The 20,687-nt window shown below is 41.2% G+C and overlaps 1 protein-coding gene across 2 annotated transcripts in view; it reads left to right on the top strand.

Annotated features, from left to right (window-relative positions):
• The window catches only part of RELN (reelin), a 297,263-nt gene that overhangs the window by 34,779 nt on the left and 241,797 nt on the right, over window positions 1-20,687 (top strand). For both annotated transcript variants that reach the window (XM_075738184.1, XM_075738246.1), the window contains exon 2: window positions 15,609-15,719. In XM_075738184.1, the coding sequence (XP_075594299.1) occupies window positions 15,609-15,719 (111 nt within the window). The remainder of the gene's footprint in view (window positions 1-15,608; window positions 15,720-20,687) is intronic.

Below are 20,687 nucleotides of genomic sequence, written 5' to 3'. Positions count from 1 at the left end.
TGATGATACCAATACAAGTTATTCTAGCAATTAATTTAGTTCTTCCTGTTACTAACCACCTCTTCTCTAGGAGAGTGGCTGTGGTAGTTGTACATCTTAGTTTGCCAGGTAGCTGACTTTCCCATGGTGTAACTCTGCTTTCTGAGACTTTTCAAATTGGCATGAAAGAACAGAAATTTTTTATCTCAAATAAGCATTTGTCAAAATAGTAACAGAAGATGCCACATGATATCCCACCCATTTGCCACATTTGTCACAGTCCTCTTCAAACCCTCTACTGCCAAAGAGCACAGGTTTCATGCTCCCGACAGCAAAGCCCTTAAACATGAAGTACGCCATTCCACCCAACTGACTCACGTCTCTGCCTAAAGCGTATCTGCCCTGAGCACTGTCGCTATGACGTGAAGCTGCGCTGCTGATTCCTCGCATGAAAACTGTCAAGGCTAAATTGAAACATGAGGGTTAGTATATTTACCATTTTTGCCCTTGCCACCCTCCTATAATAATATGCAGAACATTGCTTATTCTGGAGGTACTTCTTAGTAATTGTCTCCTGTGGGACATGAAGACCTCTGTGACACAGCAGTGCACAACCGGGGAGCCGTAGGCTTGCAGCAGACCAAGGCAGGCAGCTGTGGGATTTTTTTTCCACAGAGCCAAGTGCCTGTTTCTGTTCTAACAAGATATGAGTCATAGCAGCAACATGGCTGTGAATACTTATCTCTTTCACTGGGATGTGTAGAACAGAAAGAATTTCAGCATGGAAAGAGGACATGAACTGATTTGTTAAAAATCTGTTCTTTGTTTGGGGAATTTGTACTGATATTATCTGGGATAGTTGTGCGCACACCAGGGACAAGAACCATCCTGTCCCCTGTGTCCCGTTCCCCTGTACCCCCCCACCCCCTTTTTTTTTTAAGAACAGAAAGTGACCATTTGGGAATTAGCTGTGTATATAAAGTATTTAACAAGCAGCTAAATGATAATGACAAGTTCATTCCAACAAAAGTCATCGTGCTGCAGTTATTTTTTTTCTGTGTGTGCATGGCTTGTTGCTTTATCAGAATGTTGGGCTCAGGGTTTTTTTGTGAGTATTTAAAGGTGGCAAAGCATCTGTTAGAAAACATCTAGAAACAAGAGTCTGGAAGGGACCCCTTTTATCTTCAGATCCAACCCTTTGCCCAGGCAAAATAGAGAGAAGGCACTGCGTGGATTTTTCCCCTTAGCCCGGCTGAATGTTTCCTAATCACAACCTGCCGCAGTCCTGCTGTTCCAGCCCTTGGTCCTTCTTGCTCAGTAGCTGACCATTATAACAAACCTATAACAAAGAATAAACCACTCACCATAAAATAACTACAGTCATACCCTTAGTAAGGTAGCCATCAATTACTTGGCATGCCCAGCCTTCACAAACCACACCGTAAAGAGTTACGCTGTAAAGGATAAGCATATGTATTGTATTACTGTGACCACCTCTGACTCTGATCCATTTAGCCACATATCCATAAAGATAAGACAAACAGATGCCACTGAGCTTTAATATTGCTATTATTTTTATGAATTTTTATTTTTAAGCACTTTGCTTTCATTACTTTGACTCGGTTTTCATTAGGTGTGTTTTAAATGTCAAAGGACTAGTGAATGTTCTTATTTTTTCATATTCTTTTCCATGTTGTTCTGATTTGAACCTTCAGAACTAAGTATTTTCATTGATTAGACCTTACAATATTAATATACTATGTATGGTCAAAGGACTATATAAACATTTGTTACAGTCCAGTCATCATTCATATGTCAGAATTCAGTATAAATGCCACCTTATATTTAGTATAAACCCTACTATATTTTTCCCATATGAATCCTCATTTGTTCCCTCCTGTCTAACTTAAAATGTCAACCAATCTCTAGGCTATTTTGTAGTTTTGTTCCAGTTTACAGATGAGGGTTGTCTAGCTTTCTTTTTTTTATAGCATTCTGCACCAACTAAATGAGGGACTGTGCTTAAGCAGAATTATTTTGTTGCATGAATCATACATACAAAATTAAATCACACTTTTAAACTCTCGTGCCCTGTTCCCATAATAATCAGCATGGCGTATTTTGGTCCTCCTTCTTCTATTCATGGTTCTCAGCAACTCTCAGTGCGCTTCAGTCTTTACTTTTCTGTACTCATTTTCTTTACCTTTGCCCTTTTCACCTGGACTCTTGTGCGCTGTCAGCCCCTTGCTCCCCAGGGAGGTATAGCCAGCCCTTCCACAGCCTGACTTACCTGCTTTGGGGCTGGGCAGGCAGCGACACAGACACTGCTGACTCCTCTGGGTAGATCTGTTGTATGGAAAGGACTCTGAGATGAGCAGTTTGGGTGAGGAAGACGATGTTCTGCACATTCACGTCCAGGCAGAATAGTCCCCAGACTGGTATTAAAAACCCCCTGTGTGTCCAACAGACAGCTGCTGTATTGGATGTCCAACATATTTAGACTGCAAAACACCAGATTATTTAAGGTCCCTTATTACTGCAGTCCATTAATCAATCCTGTTAAGGTCTGTTTTAAGGAAGATAAGCACAAGTATATTAAAGATAAATGGAGTCAGAAACTTTATTGCTCACTCCTGTTCACGATCTGAACTACAAGAGTATGCCAGCTTTCACCTGAGTTATGTCACACAAGGAATTGACTGCAAGGAGGGAGGGCTGAGGCTGATGAGGAAGAAGTGTCATGGTCATGGCTTGATGCCTGAAGTTAAAAGTGGTCCAAGTGATCATGGGGGCTTAATAGCAAGATAACAGCATCATATACCATGCTGTTCAAGATGATAGTCAAATTTAAAGCTAACTGGGTTACTGTTAAAAGGAAGGGGGGCAGGATGGGATGGAACAGGGAAAAATAATGCAGAATATGTGGGACAGGATATTGGGAGTGACTGTCAAAATATGTCACCTCAGTGCTAAGCATGAGTCAAAACAAAGTCAAACTGAATCTTAGGAATTATGATGAAAAGAGTGAAGAGTAAAATGGCCATCATCATTTTGCCACTGGGTGTGCACTACACTATGTCCAGATTTTGGTGTCATAGGCAGATCTGGTTGCCTCTGCTTAGAAACCTCATAGTAAAACTAGATGATGAGAGAGGGAACATCTTCCAGTGTAATGGGAAACTAAAGTAAGTTTTCTCAATTTTGGAAAAGGAATGGTTAAGAGAGATGTGAAAGATGACTATAAATGTTAAATGCTGTTGATAAAGCAAAAATGTTTTGCTGTTAATGAAAATGCAAGAATTTACAGAAAAGAGAGCTTAAAAAATAAAGGGAAAACTTCTTCACATGTTGTATAGTTAAATCATGGAGCTCCTTGCCATTGAAGCTGCAAAAGTACAAATACAGTTATTTAAATGGATACTTTAATGGTTTGTTGATGACTATTATATGCCACAACCCAGCATACCTAGAGATGGGAGCACCTGCGGAGGGGATGCGGGGCTCATTCGCTGTACACCCTTTTTCTTGTACCCCTCTCAAAGCATATGCAGTTGGCTGGGGTCAGGACAACTAGGCTCGAAGGGACTGTTGGCCAGCTCAGTGGGACAATTCAGTTACCCAAATACGCGTGTCGTGCTGTTTGCGATAACATACAGCATCCCCGGCCCCTGCCTGCCAGTCCACGAGGGTGGGAGCTTGCTGCTTGGCCTGGGTTGAACTGGCTGCCTTCCTGTCTTCTCCCTGACGTGCCTCAGAAAGCACCTGTCTTTAAGCAGCTGAAGTGAATTTTAGCATCCCAAATCTTGTACTTCACACCAGCTAAGGATTGCCTGTGATTCCCAACTTCTGCTCTCTAGAAGGTTTTAAAAAATTCCAGCCTTGCAAGCTTTTGAAACTAGTCAACACAGGTTGCGTGCATCACTGTACAATCACTGTCGCACTTGCACTGGTACTAGAAAATAAGTATTAAATTTTATAATGCACCAGTATAATTTTGCAGTACATTAGAACTTTGATAAACATTATTTACACACTTTGAGAGTAACAAGCAGGCCTTGAGTTGGCTGTGTTTAAGATTTCAATATGTTTCTAGGGCAAATTAAACAAATTCTTAAGCAAGGAAGAACCTGACCTGTTTTGGTTTTTTAATTCTATAAAAAAAATTAATTGGACGATACAAGCTGTAGGGAGTTTTTTTCAGGATGTTTAGGAAAAGACAGATCTATTGTCTTATATTTATCTAGGTCTATGTTTTATATTGCAGATGAGTAGTTACAAAAGACCATTGCATGTGTGTATTTTGATTTGAAGATGTTTCCTTATTCTCCAGTATCACTTGAATTCATGCACTTCATGATATTTGCTTATCATAATTCATGTGTCTGTAAGAGGATTTGTATTCTTTTAGCCTGAGGTAAATATGTTCAACAGCCTGGTTTTGGTTTGCATGTTTCCTTAGCTAAAATTAAGACAAAAGTTCTTGCAAATGTTTAAATACTACTGAGTTATAACAAATTCCCAGTAGATAATTATACTCGCTCTCTTCCAAGCCAGCCTTCATTTTATTTTTCTAATGCTATTGTTGTGTGTTGAGTAGTTGTTTGTCTTTTGAGAACAGCAGAATAAAGGGATTTACCAAACTCTTCTGAAAATCTGAACACTGCAGTAATATTCAGACCTTCTAAATAATTTATTGAGAGCACAGCCAACAATATGAAATTTTCATGTATGAGTATCAAACAGGCAACCTCACATAAACTTGAAAGGCATGAAAAATAAGGTTAGGCTTCAAAATGGAGGTCAATATTCTCAGGCTTAGAGTGATAAAAAGGTAATCACAATAACGTTTAATCTGTTTTTAAGAAAAACCTTACGCAGGCGCATTTCATAGAAGCATGACAAAATTTGAATTTGAAACTTAATAAGGAGATTGGTGGTTGCTGAATAAGGACACAAGACTCTTCAGCATAGACTAGTGACCAGGCTTGCTTCAGACCCTTTGTAGCTGCTGAGGACTAGGAATGATGCGGGTACTCTTCCCATCTGCTCCCAGGGCTTTGGATAAGAGAAATAATACACTAGGACTAGCAAAATACGTTTCACAATTGTTTAAGTCTAACCATCATGTACATACTGTTAAAGCGTATGTAGCTGGCTGTTTTGTTATGCTACTGACTCTCTTATTAACAATATTTTGTTGCACAGAGATGAATTTTAACAAATAATATGATTTGGTTTGTGTTTCATAAACTAAAACTATAAATTACCATCCTCATTATTCATTATAGGAAATAGTGTTTAGATGACCATTCTTGTTTTGGCTATAGTATGCAGTATAATTCAGTGGTTGAATTTTGACTGTTGGTGACTTCTGCTATACACCATTTCTAGAGACATAGCTGATGTACATTTTTGTGAAATGAATTTTGTTTCATTTCCAGATTGTTTTGAGTGCTTAAACTTCATTAATGCTGTTCAGGGCTCTTTGAGTTACCAAATGGAGTAATAGACATTTGCTGATACCCTTTGGAGCTTCTCAGTACTACCACAGAGCTCGCTAAGTTGCTAAGCATTAATGATATATTTGGCATAGCACAAGAAAGAAGATAAAGATAGTCATTGTCTCTAATGTCCTCGGGTGAGCTCTGGGTGCTGGATGCCTAATTCCTACTCAGTTCCCTCTGATGTGGGTAATAGTTAGACATCTAAATAGAAGCTGAATAATTAAGTTACTCTGTGCGTGGCTTTTGGTGAGATTCATCTCAATTTGGACATCTTCAGTGTTGACATCTACAGCTGAGCTTTACAGTCTAGGCTCCCTTTATCATCAGTGGGGAGAATCGGGCATTTCTCAAGTATGATTCATCTGGCCTGTTTTAGACGTCAATGTTAGCATGAGATTTACAGGCTAAATTGGGTGACATAAATAGATACGATGTTCTCAGGAGCTTTATATAGCAGTAGCACATATCCACTGGCCACTGACTGAAACCTCCATTTCCTCCTTCCAAGAAGGCTCTCCCAGTCGCGGGAATAGAGAGCAAGCCTCTTGCTGTGCCAGCTGGTAGTCAGTTTTCCCATACAAAACACAATGCCTGCAGCTCAGGGACAGTGGCTGGGCCACACAGACACTGGGGTTTAAAATATTTTAGGATATTTGCTTGTGAAATTCAGGTTTGAATCCTCTTACCTAGGCGAGAGCCTTAATTACCCATCTGTTGGTTAGGAAGCAGGCTGCTATGGCAGTGGCCACTCTTATCCTTCCTCTGTCAGGTCTCTGGGCTGTGCCAACATGTTTGGTGATGCCAGCTGGAACAAAGCACCTTGCTGCTCAACGTGGCCAAGTTTCCAGTGGCTTTGGGTATGGTTAGAAACATATTTAAGTTAGAGATTTTGATGCATGAGAAGTCAGGCTCTTGGGTCTAATTTTGGAATCATGCACCTGTTTTAGGTGCCTGGGTCTGTTCAGAGATCTAAGCATTGAACTCTTCCCTTTTAGTGAGATGCAGGCTCCGAAACATCTCAGAGCTTATAAAAAATGTGACCAATCCTTTGTAGTGTAGGAATATAAGAATAAACTCTGGTTATGTTGCTGCTGGTATCATCATCACTGTCTTGTTATGAACTTTCAAAAGGATGTTATAAGTAGTGTCTCTGCAAATAGTTCTTTCACGAGGCTGATAGGCTACTCTTTGCATCAATGACAAATGATGTCTCTGTATATCATGTTACTGACATCTTGCCACACATCTGCAATCTATTTTCAGTTCTCTGCTGCTCATTACCAATTTAGGAAAGGAATTGAAGAGCTATGGAGACAAAGAGCTTTGATGGAGCGTGGGGCAGAACCACTGAAACTAGTACCGTATCGCAAAGCAATACCAGATCTGATTTTAAGCTGTCTAGAGCAAGGCTCAAAACTTGTGCATTTTTACTCCCATCCTCCCAAGTGCTATTGGTAACTGGAGTTATTGGTGAAGGCGTCACAGGTTAGAGATGGTGCTGCTCAACTGTTGAACACCAGTCCACCTTCAAGCAAAGTTCACTGGCGTGCTGTTGTGAGTCTAGTGCTTTGGTGTAGGCTTTTGAAAACCATTACTTAAGTGAGAACATTTTCAGTTGTAAGAGTGCTGTCCCCTGCTCATTCCTGTTTATTCAACCACGCTGAAATGTCTTTCATTTTTGTTTTCTCCCGCCTACCTGTGGAAAATCAAACCTAGTATGAGTAAGAATCCCGTGGGTTTTCTGCTTTTGTTTTTGCTGGATGAGGTGTAGACCTGTGATTCACACTGTTCTTGGGTATCTGTCTGGCATTTGCACTTGAAATTGCTGCATAACTATGAATTCCTGGATTTTAGTTTCTTTTGAAAGCAAAGTATTTCTGTGAGCAGAAAAGGTTAGTTTGATGTCAACATATATGTCACTATTTCTTAAAAATTCCTTCTTTTTACTAATAAGGTTCCGAGGGCAATTAAGTGTCTACAGTTTCTGTATTCTTGTAACAATGCACACTCCACCATTAATGTACAAATACATTTATCAGCACACTATTTTGAATGCATACCTCTAAAACTCTACTTGAATATTTATAGATTGTTTGTCACTGCAGTGTCTAAACAGTGCACCTTTAAATAAGGCATCAGCGCTTATTCTCTTCTTACTAGCAATTTCATCTGTAGTTGGCATTTCAGGGATTATCTGGTATTTTAAGGATTTGGGCTTAGCGCCAAAATCTGTGTCCTATAAGACAGCACTACATGCCCGGATGGGTTTATGCTTGGGCCACTTGTGTTTGGTGTTGCATGATGGCAGCATAAAAGAATGGACCAACTTGGGAAGGGACAAAGAACATCTTCCATGTGTTGGCTCATCTTTTGCACAAACCCTTCCCAACTTGCTGGGACTGCAGGTAATGAGTCCAGAAATGCACTCTGGGGGAACAACTTAATTTCTACTTTTAAAGTCATTGTGAGCAAAGCCAGAGAGCAAAAATTTGGAGCAGAAGGAGCCTGCAGATCAGAAGGATCAAAAGTGTGGGCTTTTGATCAGGTCATGTTGGCCAAAAGATGCTGAGATGCAGACAGCCATGGCACATGCCCCTGCCGGAGTTCCTCATGCTTGCTGGGCTGCTGTTCGTTCCCCCATTCCCAGCTCCGTCTCTGAGATGGCAAGGTCAGTGCCCATCCCAGCTCTGTCTCTGAAATGGCAAGGCTGGTGCTGGGGGCAGCATGAGACCCTACTGCGGAGTGACCTCTTGCCAGTCTTGGTGCTGTGGTGGAAACATGCTAATGGCAGAGCTGTCTCTGCTCTGCCTACTGCAACCAGCTGGTGCCTCTCAGCTGCGGGGAGAATGTGCAGTGCCAGGTGACAATTTGGGCAAGAGGTGGTAGCACACTATATGCCAGATGGTTTTAACCAAAAGTTCTGACCACTTCCAGATGCTAGTCAGAGGTGTGGTTTGGAGGTGGTGACTAGAGAAGGTGTGTTAGCTTTGGTGTGCCTGTTGTCATCCTCCTGGCATGTTGTGTGTCTAGTGCCTATGGGAGTGTCATAGGTAAGTTTAACCAAACCCAGCATTTGCTGATGAGGCAGCTGAAAATGAGACTCAGAGGATGGAGTGTCTCTGTGCTGGCCTCCTGGGTGAATTTGTTCAGGAGTCAGTTCTTCTTCCTGATCTTCTGAGCTGTATAAGCGAGTCAGTGTTTGCATGCAAGCATGTGAGCTTGGGTGGTCCCAAGTACATTGCCTTCAGATTGCATTCACACTGCTGGCTGTTTTAGGGAGTGTTAAGCTCTGCTTGGCTCTGAATGCAGTGTGAATTGACAGCCTTTGCTGTGTTTGATGTTAGCCTCCATCAATTTTTGCAGTCTCCTGTAAAAGCCGTGGCACTGTGAAGGAACCTCTCTGAACAGTGCCATTGCACGCCTGACTTGCTTTACTTAGAGACTGATATGTATTTGAGGAGTCAAGCAAAAAAGCCTGAATGACTTCAGTATAAGTACTTTATTTCCTAAGAGGAAAGTTTCTAGCTGTGGCTCAGGTGTGCAATGATGTAATATTATTACAGTATTATAAGGAACTGGCTTCAACCTTGATAAGAACCTAAAAAAAATGCCTGTCCTTGCTTTGATGCAGGAAGTCTCATTTTGGGAAGTCTGCTGACTGTGGTGATCCCATTTCACATACCAAACCTATTTTATGTTTTCTTCATGCAATACAAAGCTGCGGCTATGTGTCTTGACTCACACAAACAGTATACAGAGCTTCAAAGATTTTTAGCTTTCTTAATTCTTTCTTCAACTCTGTTGAATCTCCGCTCATGCTGTTTAATGTGTCATATCTGTATGTCTACATTTAGTCCTTTTCCTTGCCTTAAAGTTTTTTAACTCTGTGACTGTGATCAACAGCAGCTGCAAATTCTGTGGAATTTCTGTATGTATCAGCCCTCTTAGTGACATTTAGCTGATGCTAAAGAGCAACCAAATTTGCTAAGACCTTTCAGTGGCAGATACTGCCTGAGATGATCCCCTTCCTCCACCTGGCAGTTTTTCTGCCTTTACAGTTTAGATACATTGACTGTACTAAGAATATTTTGAATATCAGTCAAAATGCAGCTATCTTTACAGATAATAAATCAGTCCCTCAAGAGAACGTACAAATTTTATGCAATTACTTACACGGATTAATAGACTTCTCTAATACTATATATTATATATAGTATATTTTATATATATATAATGTGTAGCATATAAAACTGGAAACTGAAAATTATGTTCATAAGAACAGCATGAGTTTCTTAGAAATATCTGAAAATAACTACAGTTCAAGACCCACTGTCTTTCCTTTTATGCTGCTACCTCCACCTGCGGTATAATTTCAGCAGCAGCCTTGCAACCTCCTTCTTCCTGACCCCCTTCCTCCTGGAGGCACATCAGCTCCTGGCATTGCCGGAGGCACCACTGCTCCTCGTCCCACAGGAGACACCAACTCCAGGGCTCTCGCAGAAACCTGTCATGGGAAGTGCAGGGCATCTCCAAAGAGAGGCTGCCGCATCCCCTCCGTTCCCAAGGAAATAACACCCCAAAGCTCCCTGGAGATGCGTGGCGTTGGCAGGATGAGGCCAGCCTACATGCTCACTTAGCTGGTCTCTGCAGCGACTCTAGGTGAGCACAGCAGCATGTACGTGCTGAGCATGCAGGGAGTTCCAGTCAACAACTCTCCACATTTTTTTGGTGGAAAGTTGAGCTGGGGGCTTCATGATTCTCAGAAATACAGTTGTTTGAAAATAAAACAAACTACGTGACTACAACCATTGCACAGAAAGAAGTGTAGGGCAAAGTGGCACTGGAGGCTACTTCTGTGGTATTTTCCAGCCCTAATATGTTTGGGTTTTTTCATGGAGCTATTTCCTAGGCTTCTACAAAATCAACTGACATTATCTACCTAACTCAGATATTTCAATCCATGTGATTTTTGGGCAGGAAGGTTTCATATCCATCATGCGGACACTGTTAACTTGATTCAGAAAGCAGAGTAAGAGATCATAGTGGGTTGCCATCTGGCTGTTGACCAGCGTGTGAGGCCAACCCGCACTTTGCTGTTTCCTTTTACAGGTGGTTTTGTGCCTGGTCTCTCCTGCTGGTCACTGTACTGAACATCTCCAGGGTTCCCAGGCCACAGCTGCAGATCCCGTCTCCTCCTTTCCATCACCTTGCCTCTGGTGCTTTGCCCGACCATAGTGCCCTCTTCCCCATCGCTCACGAATTCTTCTTCTCCAAAAAGTCTCTCTTCCCCTATTCTGTGTGGTGGTTCCAGTGTTACCACCTTCCACATCCCAGTTCATGCACTGTCCTCTTTCCCTCAGGTCTGCTTTTGTGTCTCCTTGCTTTAAGTTATTGAGGATGATGTTGGTCAAACTTTAGGAGCAACTTCATTTTTGTGACATTTTGCACATTTTGCAGCTTTTTGAGAAGTGAGAACTTGCCGAATTGATGTTTTCTCATCAGAAGGCGTAGACTTTTGATTAAGATCCCTTTCTTTCCAACCAGCGGACATGACTTCCTGCTTTAAAACACTGAGAAACTTCCCAGATCAAAGCATCTTTGGAAATGATATCCACGAAGCACTTCTGCTCCAACAAAGCAGTATAGCAGGACTGAAATATATTTCATGGGACTTTTTTCAGCTAGCTCTATTAGTCAGTGAGTGCTCTAAGAGTGCTAAATGAGGACAGAATCTCCAGAAATACTTAGATGCTAAAAATGAAATTGTCTCTATTGAGCATGTGTGAACTCTGATATTTTTTTTTATTATTTGTGTGTGTGTGTTTATATATATAAAAAAATATTTGTCCAAACTTGGAGGACAGCTCTGTCACTTCAGAGTGGAAGAGCTACTGAAAGCAAAGGACAGTGGAATTTTTCAGCGAGGGCAACACAATATTTTCCTCTCACCTCATCTCAGTAATGAATGAAGTGTTTTGCCTGAAATTACTTCTCCCTTAAATAATTAAATTAGTCCGAGGCAGACATCATGGAAAAAAAAAACCAAACCAAACACCAAAAAAACACCAAAAAGCCCAAGAGGGTAAAAATTGGCAAAGATCTTGGGAACTGGAAATAGAAAGAAATGTTGGGCAACTTTTAAAGTAGCTGTTATCAACTTTGCCTCTAATATTTGCAGCCTGCTGTTGCCTGATGAGTAAATTGTTCCCAGCGCAGCTCTCCCTTGTTTCTCAGGAAGATGTTCTCTGTCCCTCTTGCTGGGGTATTTCAAGGCAGTCGAGGGCTTCCCATCTGTGTCTGCACCATGAACAACCTGCTCCCACGGGCTCTCCACAAGATCCCTTCCTGACCCCGGTGTGAGGGGTGTGACAAGTCAAGCTGGGACTTCCCACTCACCCCGGTGCAGCATCCAGAAGGGCTGGCCACGGGGTGCTGCTCCGTGGGGGGTGGCAGGTCTGGCGTCCCCCCTGCCTGGCTGAGCAGTCCCCAGGGCTGGGAAGGGCTCCTCACTTCTTCACTCACCCAAATTCTCCTCCCAAGGAAGGGTGTTGTGCAGGATGGAGCAGAGCCTGGTTGGACTTGTAGCTGAGACTCACTGCTGTGTCACCCATTGGGTGCCATGAGGCAGATGGTGGGGCTGTGCCAGGGCCCCCTTTGCCTGCCCAGTCCTGGGTGCCCTGTGCGGCTGTGCCCCTCCAGATGTTTTCCAAGGTCCAGGTGGGTCTTGGCTTAAGCCCTCACTCCTGAAACGCTAGATATTTGGTGTCAACTGCATATGGCATGAGCCAGTGTAAAGGCAAAAACAAAGCCTGGTGGAGGGGATCTCGGAGGAATCTTCTTGTTGCTATTGGAAGGGGAAGCTGAGAACCCTCAGTAACAAGCCCTAGTCCCAACATAAAATCACGGTCCTGTTGCTGGGCTATGCATTAGCATAACTTTCCTGCTCTTGGTCATTAACACTTGGCATAGTGTGTGTTTTCTTTCATTTTACGGGAATTTGATGTATTTCACCACTGGGTAGAGAAAAAAATCATCACTGAGAATGTCATGATTAATTTTTTTCCTCTTGAAGAACTATGAAATTATTCTGAAATGTATGACACATGTATAATAACAGCCTAGTGCTCTGTTTTTTAAAAATATGCTAGAGGCGTTGTGCAGTTTCCCAGAGGCTTAATGAGGGAGCCATACTGTGTTGGAAATTTTTCAACAATAAAAATTGACCTATTACATGCTCATGTAAAATGAGGGTTGACAATCACACAAATATGTTCAAAATCAAATACAGGCATTGTAAAATATCACTTCTTTCACAGAGAGAAACTGGTCACCTGTTCACAGTAGGATTTTGCATTATATCCTATTCAGTAAAATTCCCCACAGAGAAACAAAATGGCAGCAAAGTACTGGCCCAGTGCCCTTCTAGCAAAGCTTTTCACTGACTGTTTTGCCAAGTCTTCAAAAATAACGCATAGGCATATTTTTTCAACATATGTTTTGCCTCTTTGTTGGTTCAAAAGCACAAAGGGAAGAAAAGGTTCCACTTTATTTGCCACTTCATCATCAAACACAGGAAGAATTCATTGTTTGCTTGTTTGATTTTTCTTTTTTTCTCCATAACACTTCACTTATTTTCTAAACATCTAGTCTCTTTTACTGTTCTTTTAACATATATCTCAAAAGTGGCCCTTTCTTAAAAATTGAGCATATATCTCTGAACCTGCGTCTGGATTCAGGGAAGTGTCTACTGCAAAACACTGAAATTTGGAGTCATGGGAGAAGAAAAGTTGGATTCAGGAATTATTCAGTATACTAATGAATAATCAAAGAAAGGAAGATAAAGAGTTGAAGAATAAATTAAATTTGGTAAATATTGCTCCTTGGCTCAGAAGATATTAAGCTACTGTCAATGTTTGCATGTTCTTTAGACATTTAATAGTAAGTTTAAGCCAATGTGTACCCCAGATGAAACACCAAATGACTGTTGGGACTAAAAAAACCTCAACTGTTTCACTACTGAATGTGTATCACTAGCAGTCACCTCGCAGTACCTTGCTTCAGTTCCCCGGCCAGTCACTGGCTCATGATGTTTCCAGCAAGGGAGAGCAATATGGCAAGGTGGAACGTGATGTAGGGAGGGATTGGAGTTTATCAGCAATGCCTGTCAAGTGCTGATCTCTGTGTGTTAAGAGTGGGGAAAAAAGCATTAAAGTATGAAAGCAGAACCAGTATGGTAACTAAGGTCTTGATGCATCCTCAGTGTACAAGGCTACAAGTCATGAGGCTCTTCTTCAGCAGGGACATATTTTTGTGTTGATCTGCTTGGCCAAGGTTCTTTGTCACAGAATCACAGAATCATAGAATGATTTGGGTTGGAAGATACCTCAAAGATCATCTAGTTCCAACCCCCCTGCTGCAGGCAGGGACACCCTCCACTAGACCACATTGCCCAAAGCCCCATCCAACCTGGCCTTGAACACTTCCAGGGATGGGGCATCCACAGCCTCTCTGGGCAACCTGTTGCAGTACCTCACCACTCTCACAGGGAAGAATTTCTTCTTAATATCTAATCTAAATCGACCCTTCTTCAGCTTAAACCCATTGCCCCTTGTCCTGTCACTACACTCCCTGATAAACAGTTCCTCACCACCTTTCCTGTAAGCCCCTTCAGATACTGGTAAGCCGCAATTAGATCTCCCCGGAGTCTTCTCTTCTCCAGGCTGAACAATCCCAGCTCTCTCAACCTGTCCTCATAGGACAGGTGCTCCATTATCCTTGGCAATACAGTTTAAAAAGAAAAAAAAAGTCCTATTTGGTAGACCATAGATTTGCAATGCAGTTTATCCACATTTAAATAAATGTGGGTAAAGAATTGCAACAAATGATGTAGAAAAGGATGATATTAGATGGATGAAGGTGAGGGGAGAGAGAAAAAAATTACCTCACTGTAAAGCTATCTAATGAATTTTTTTGTAAAATTTCCAAGTTCTGATTTTCAATTCAGAGGTATGCAACCAAGTGTTAGAATATGAAAAAAAAAAAGTAAATTAAAAAAATAGACAGGAGATTATTATGAAGCAAAGAAGGTTGCGTACTCCTGTAGGATTAGACAAGTCATTCTGGCCATAAAGGATATTGCAGCTATATAATCGGAGAAACCTAAACCTATCACTTAATAATTTAGGTCTTTCCGAGATAGAACCACTGAAGCTGATGTTAAGTATGCAATGATACAATCTTAAAGATGCCAAAGTAAAAATGTGAGAATTAGCGTTTGCAAAAAGTAAATAAATATTGCAAGATTTGTCATTTCTAACAAGAATATATAGATTCCAGTGTTACTAGTAGATGCTATTTGGATGATTACCTTACTGCTAATATTTAAGAATCTCCTAAGAATACATTCATGAGTTATTGAAATAATACACACACTCTGTAATGACTCAGATGCCTATATACCTTAAGTGTATAATACTATAATATGTATGATAACCATAACTTAGCACTCTATTTAAGTCAAAAAGAACAATACCATAACCTGCTTATTTCATTGCTTTTACTATATTCTAATATCTTGACAATTACTTACAAGCCATATATTCCGATGCTACGTTTTACTAACTCATTGTGAATTTAGTGTATAGTATAGTTTTGTGCTTCTACTAAAGGCAACTTCCCAAGCAGAAATGGCCATGACCACCCTTTTGATGTTCATTTCAGATCCTGTTGTAATGCTCAATATGTGTCTGGTTCCTGCTGCGGATGATTACTAGTACAGGACTTATGATTCATTTAGGAACAGAAGCTGAGTCAAACACCAATAAATGCCAGTCATTTACCTCTAAAACAGTCAATTTTCTTTAAGTAAACCCTGAGGAAGTTGTACAGGAGCATAGTGAAACTTGGCACACACAGCTTGAACGCTGAACAAGTTGTTTGGGCAAATTACATGGGAAAACCAATTTAAAGTCACTGAAGTGTCATAAGTATCGGGGGAATTCAGATGAACATGCTGTACTGAATGATGGGATCTCATTCCAGTGCAAGAGTCTGCTCACAGATCATGTATAGGATCTTAAGTACTGCTTATAAATAATTACATGTATTGTATTTCTTTCATTTCAGTGACTATTTCGACAAGTACCTTCTTTGATGGCTTACTAGTAACTGGGCTCTACACCTCTACCAGTGTTCAGGCTTCCCAGAGCGTTGGTGGTTCCAGTGCTTTTGGATTTGGTAAGTAAGTCCAGTGTAATTTACATTCTGCAACCCAGGGTAATGAATACTTGGTTGTACAGAGGACATCAATAACACCACAATTACTGAAACAAGTTAATTTAGGCTGAGTAATCAACAATACATGGAAGTCAGTGGGAGTCAATGAGATAAGGCACTGGTGGCTTTTAGACAGCTTTTACTTCTTCCTCCACTTTCTTCATCTTTGGTCAGCCTGGTACCAAATTGTATGAATTTTAAGAGAGAAAAGCCTCAGCAGCTAAACTGGTTAAAACAGCCATTTCTAAATGGTGTGATGTTTGGTATAAACTAAAGCATTTAGCCCAAGGCATCTAACTGTTCTTGGGCTGAAAAACTGATTCCTTTGAGCATATGTCAACCTACTTTTTCCACTCACTTAACAATAGCATCTTCCTTACAACTGGAATGGTAGTTGAGGTATTTTATATAACCAATTATTTTCTATGTACGAAAACCCGAATTGTAGTAAAAGGGGCAGGACAGGTTTTGCAGAATTGTTACATATTTCAAGTTCTGCTGTTGCATTCAGTGGTAGCAGCCAGGTCAGCTGTACTAAGGATAAGTGCTTCTGAAAAATCTCTTCTAAATTTGCGCAAGTAATTTACAGCTATACCTTCTGCAGTTTGTTATTCGGTAGCATTTTCTATATCCTTACAAATAATTAAAAGAGTTGTGTTCCTCCAATTGGAGGAACTGAGTGACGCCTAACAAGAAATCTGGGGTGAAGGTACAAAAATAGGTACCAGTCACAGGGGACACCAACTGCACTGCACTTACATGTTTAAATGTTCATTTGTCTGTTAGGGTTCAACTTCAGTATTTTCTTCATAATAATCTTTCATAGTAATTGTCTCTGTTATAATGCATGTGAAACATGAGTGGCCTGGGCCAGTGAGCGTCATACAGCAGACATATGTTGGCTGGTAAATGAAATAATGCAACATAAATAACACATTATTTAAAACTGTATTGAGGAATAATTTCAGAGGGACTTTGCCCCTGTGAATAGCACCACCGATTGACCTCAAACCTTTTGCTCGGTCTTTCAAAGGGAAGAGCACAGCTGCCACGGGTGTTTCATGTCTTAGGTAAAATGTACCAAAAGATCCACTTTTCTGGAAGAAGTAGTACTGCTGTTTCTCCTTTCCCACCATAGTCTTTACAGGATGAACAGGATCTGATGGAGTAAGTGAGAAGAAAAGCACTTATCAATGTGAAATTTTTTGGATAGTCAAGTTACTGGCAAGCTATTGTCTTGCCATAAAACAGGTGTTTGTATCAAGTCATTGAGGAGATCATGGCCCTGTATGGCAAACTCACTGGGCAAGGTGTATAAGCCATGTTTGATCACACCTAAATATTTAAGAATGGAAATTAAGCAAAATTTTAAGAACCTAAATAGTTTTGTCCATTTACAAAGTATGTCTGTTTTTTTTTCCTAAATTTGTATCTTCATTTGTAGAACAGGGCTGTTGTTATAGTGGGTGTTTCACTGAGGCAGATGTTAAAGTAACATCTGATGTGTGACAGGGAACAAGACATGGCCTTTTTTACTTGCCAAAGGTCTTTTTCTAGCTCTTGATGTGTTTGACCATTCAGTTGCTGGTAAGAAAATCAATGACTAAACTGGTGACACAGGCATTCTGTGGACCAAAAGGGAACTACTGGAGAGAGTCCAGCGGAGGGCTACAAAGATGATGAGGGGACTGGAGCATCTCTCCTATGACGAAAGGCTGAGAGACGTGGGTCTGTTTAGCCTGGAGAAGAGAAGACTGAGAGGGGATCTTATTAATCCTTATAAATATCTAAAGGGGGGGATGTCTAGAGGAAGGGGCCAGACTCTTCTCAGTGGTGCCCAGTGACAGGACAAGGGGCAATGGGCACAAACTGGAACACAGGAAGTTCCATCTGAACATGAGGAAAAACTTCTTCACTTTGAGGGTGACTGAGCACTGGAACAGGCTGCCCAGAGAGGTTGTGGACTCTCCTTCTCTGGAGATATTCAAAACTCACCTGGACACAATCCTGTGCAACCTGCTCTAGGTGATCCTGCTCTAGCAGGGGGGTTGGACTAGATGATCTCTAGAGGTCCCTTCCTACCAATCTGTGAATCTGTAAAAGAAGATCCAAGCCTACAGGCTGAGAAAATACAGAAGCCAAAGAGATGCAAAAGCAGTCATGCATGGTTGGAGCTACCTCATTTTGCTCATCAATACAAATTCTCAAATATCATGCCCAGGGGAAGTCTGCTGCTCCATCTTGAGTATGCCTCCAACCATGTCAGAGAAAAGCTGCTGCCATCTATGACCTTTCTTTTGAACTTTCTGCAGGCAAACTGTAGGGTCAGTTGTCTTACTGTTGTTATGCAATATTTTAAATAAATTCTCATTTTGCTGTTTTTCTTTGCTAGCTCCTCAGTTTGCATATATATTGAAAAAAAACAGTCTGAATGTTTCAAAAGAGCTGATGCTCTTGTGCAGTGTCTTTGCAGTCACAGTAAAAAGTAAAGAGTGAAAGAAAAATGACAATGGCTTTTAAATTTAATTTTATATGAACAATAAATGATGTAGTGATGGCTTCTCAGGACTGAGAACTACATAAACATTTTTGTTCTCTGCAGTGACAGATGAGAAGGCTGGCCTCTTCCAAAAAGTATTTAGCATGCAAATGATATACTTTTAAAAACAATTTAGAATCATAGAATTGTTTTGATTGGAAAAGGCCTTTAAGATCATCAAGTCCAACCATTAACCTAGCACTGCCAAGTTCAACCACTAAACCATGTCCCGAAGCACCACATCTACATATCTTTTAAATACCTCCAGGGATGGGGACTCCACCTCTTCCCTTGGCAGCCTGTTCCAGTGATTGACAACCCTTTCAGTGAAGAAATTTTTCCTAATACCCAATCTAAACCTGCTCTGGCACAACTTGAGGCCATTTCCTCTTGTCCTATTGCTTGTTACTTGGGAGAAGAGACCAACACCCACCTGGCTACAACCTCCTTTCAGGTAGTGGTAGAGAGCAATAAGGTCTCCCCTCAGCCTCTTTTTCTCCAGGCTAAACAACCCCAGATCCCTCAGCTGCTCCTCATCAGACTTGTGCTCCAGACCCTTCACCAGCTTCGTTGCCCTTCTCTGGACACACTCCAGCACCTCAATGTCTTTCTTGAAATGAGGGGCCCAAAACTGAACATGGTACTCGAGGTGTGGCCTCACCAGGGCCGAGTACAGGGGGACGATCACTGCCCTAGTCCTGCTGGCCACACTATGGCTGATACAAGCCAGGATGCTGTTGGCTGCCTTGGCCACCTGGGCACACTGCTGGCTCTTATTGAGCCATCTGTTGACCAGCACCCCCAGGCCCTTTTCGGCTGGGCAGCTTTCCAGCCACTCTTGCCCAAGCCTGTAGTGTTGCATGGGGTTGTTGTGACCCAAGCGCAGGACCCACCACTTAACCTTGTTGAACCTCATACAGTTGGCCTCAGCCCATCAATCCAGCCTGTCCAGATCCCTCTGTAGAACCTTCCTGCGCTCCAGCAGATCAACACTCCCACCCAACTTGGTGTCATCTGCAACCTTACTGAGGGGGGCACTCAATCCCCTCGTCCAGATCATTGATAAAGATATTAAAGAGAACTTGTCCCAGTCCTGGTCCCTGGGGAACACCACTTGTGATCGGCCACCAACTGGATTTAACTCCACTCACCACAATTCTTTGGGCCCGGCCATCCAGCCAGTTTTTACCCAGTGAAGAGTACACTCGTCCAAGCTGTGAGCAGCCAGTTTCTCCAGGAGAATGCTGTGGGAAATAGTGTCAAAAGCTTTACTAAATTTAGGTAGACAACATCCACGGCCTTTTGGTAGTTTTAAAATTGTCAGTATTTTAAAATCTACCATTTGCAGTAGAAAAAGAGAGTAGTGTCCACAATATTTAATGTATTGTTTAATAAAACATAGATGGGAATGGCATTGTTTCATTTTCTGAAAAAAACATAAAGCACTTTCTCCAGAAATTCTAGATCCATCTGTTGTGTCATCATTTCCAGTTAGCAAAGAAGATGCTCCTCCTTTCCAGCAAGTGATGGTGATGTTCAGGTTAGATTTAGCTTGCTGGAAATTATTTTTTTAAAATGTCAAGGAGTATGCCAGGTTCAGACACTTCAATTCAAAGATTTATGTGTTTTATCATAGATTAGATGGGGGGCAAAGCTGGGTCTTTAAAACCTGAAGATAGCAATATTCTGAAAATGGGTTGATAGTGGTTGCTTACAGAGCAGGCAAGAATATTTTTTCTCCCTCGCAATATCACCATTGAAATGCTCTTGTCTGCATCACACAGGAGGTCACGCTAGATTATCATAATCTTCCAGTCTGCCCCGACAATATGAAGTCTTCCCAACATAAACATATCTGTCTTTTGTGCCTTAACTTACTGTATCGTGACTACAATTATCTTTTAATTACCCGGTTTAGGAAATCACTTGATGTAGACACAGTCATTGTCAGTTATCACAGCTAGTTAGCCGTGTCAAGAAGCTTTGAAGAAAAAAAGATAAAATACGTTAGTACTAACAGAGTTAATTCTGAGGGTTATGTTCTCTTTTTTTTTTCAGTGTATATATCGTGTAGCCAAAGAAATAGCTCCTGATTTCCTCTGTGGGATTATACTGACATAAGACTTGCTGAACTTTTTATTTGGGAAACCTTCTAACAACACTTTTAGGGAGAAATGAGTGAGCTTTTGGGGATAAAACTTAATAGTGGTCATAAATATTCATCTTTGGTCCCAAGCTGAACCATTGTCTGGGTTCAGATAACGGTAGAACTGAAACTGTAAAGTTAAATTAGAACTGGGATAAAACATAGATGTGTACTTGAAACCTTACTAAGCAAGCTGTGAAGATCCTTTCACAAAGAAATAATCCTTAAATTGAGCTTTTAAGAA

The sequence above is a fragment of the Balearica regulorum genome, chromosome 1 (assembly GCF_011004875.1).
Source record: "Balearica regulorum gibbericeps isolate bBalReg1 chromosome 1, bBalReg1.pri, whole genome shotgun sequence".
NCBI classification, from domain to species: domain Eukaryota; kingdom Metazoa; phylum Chordata; class Aves; order Gruiformes; family Gruidae; genus Balearica; species Balearica regulorum.
This window is presented reverse-complemented; position numbering and strand designations above follow the sequence as displayed.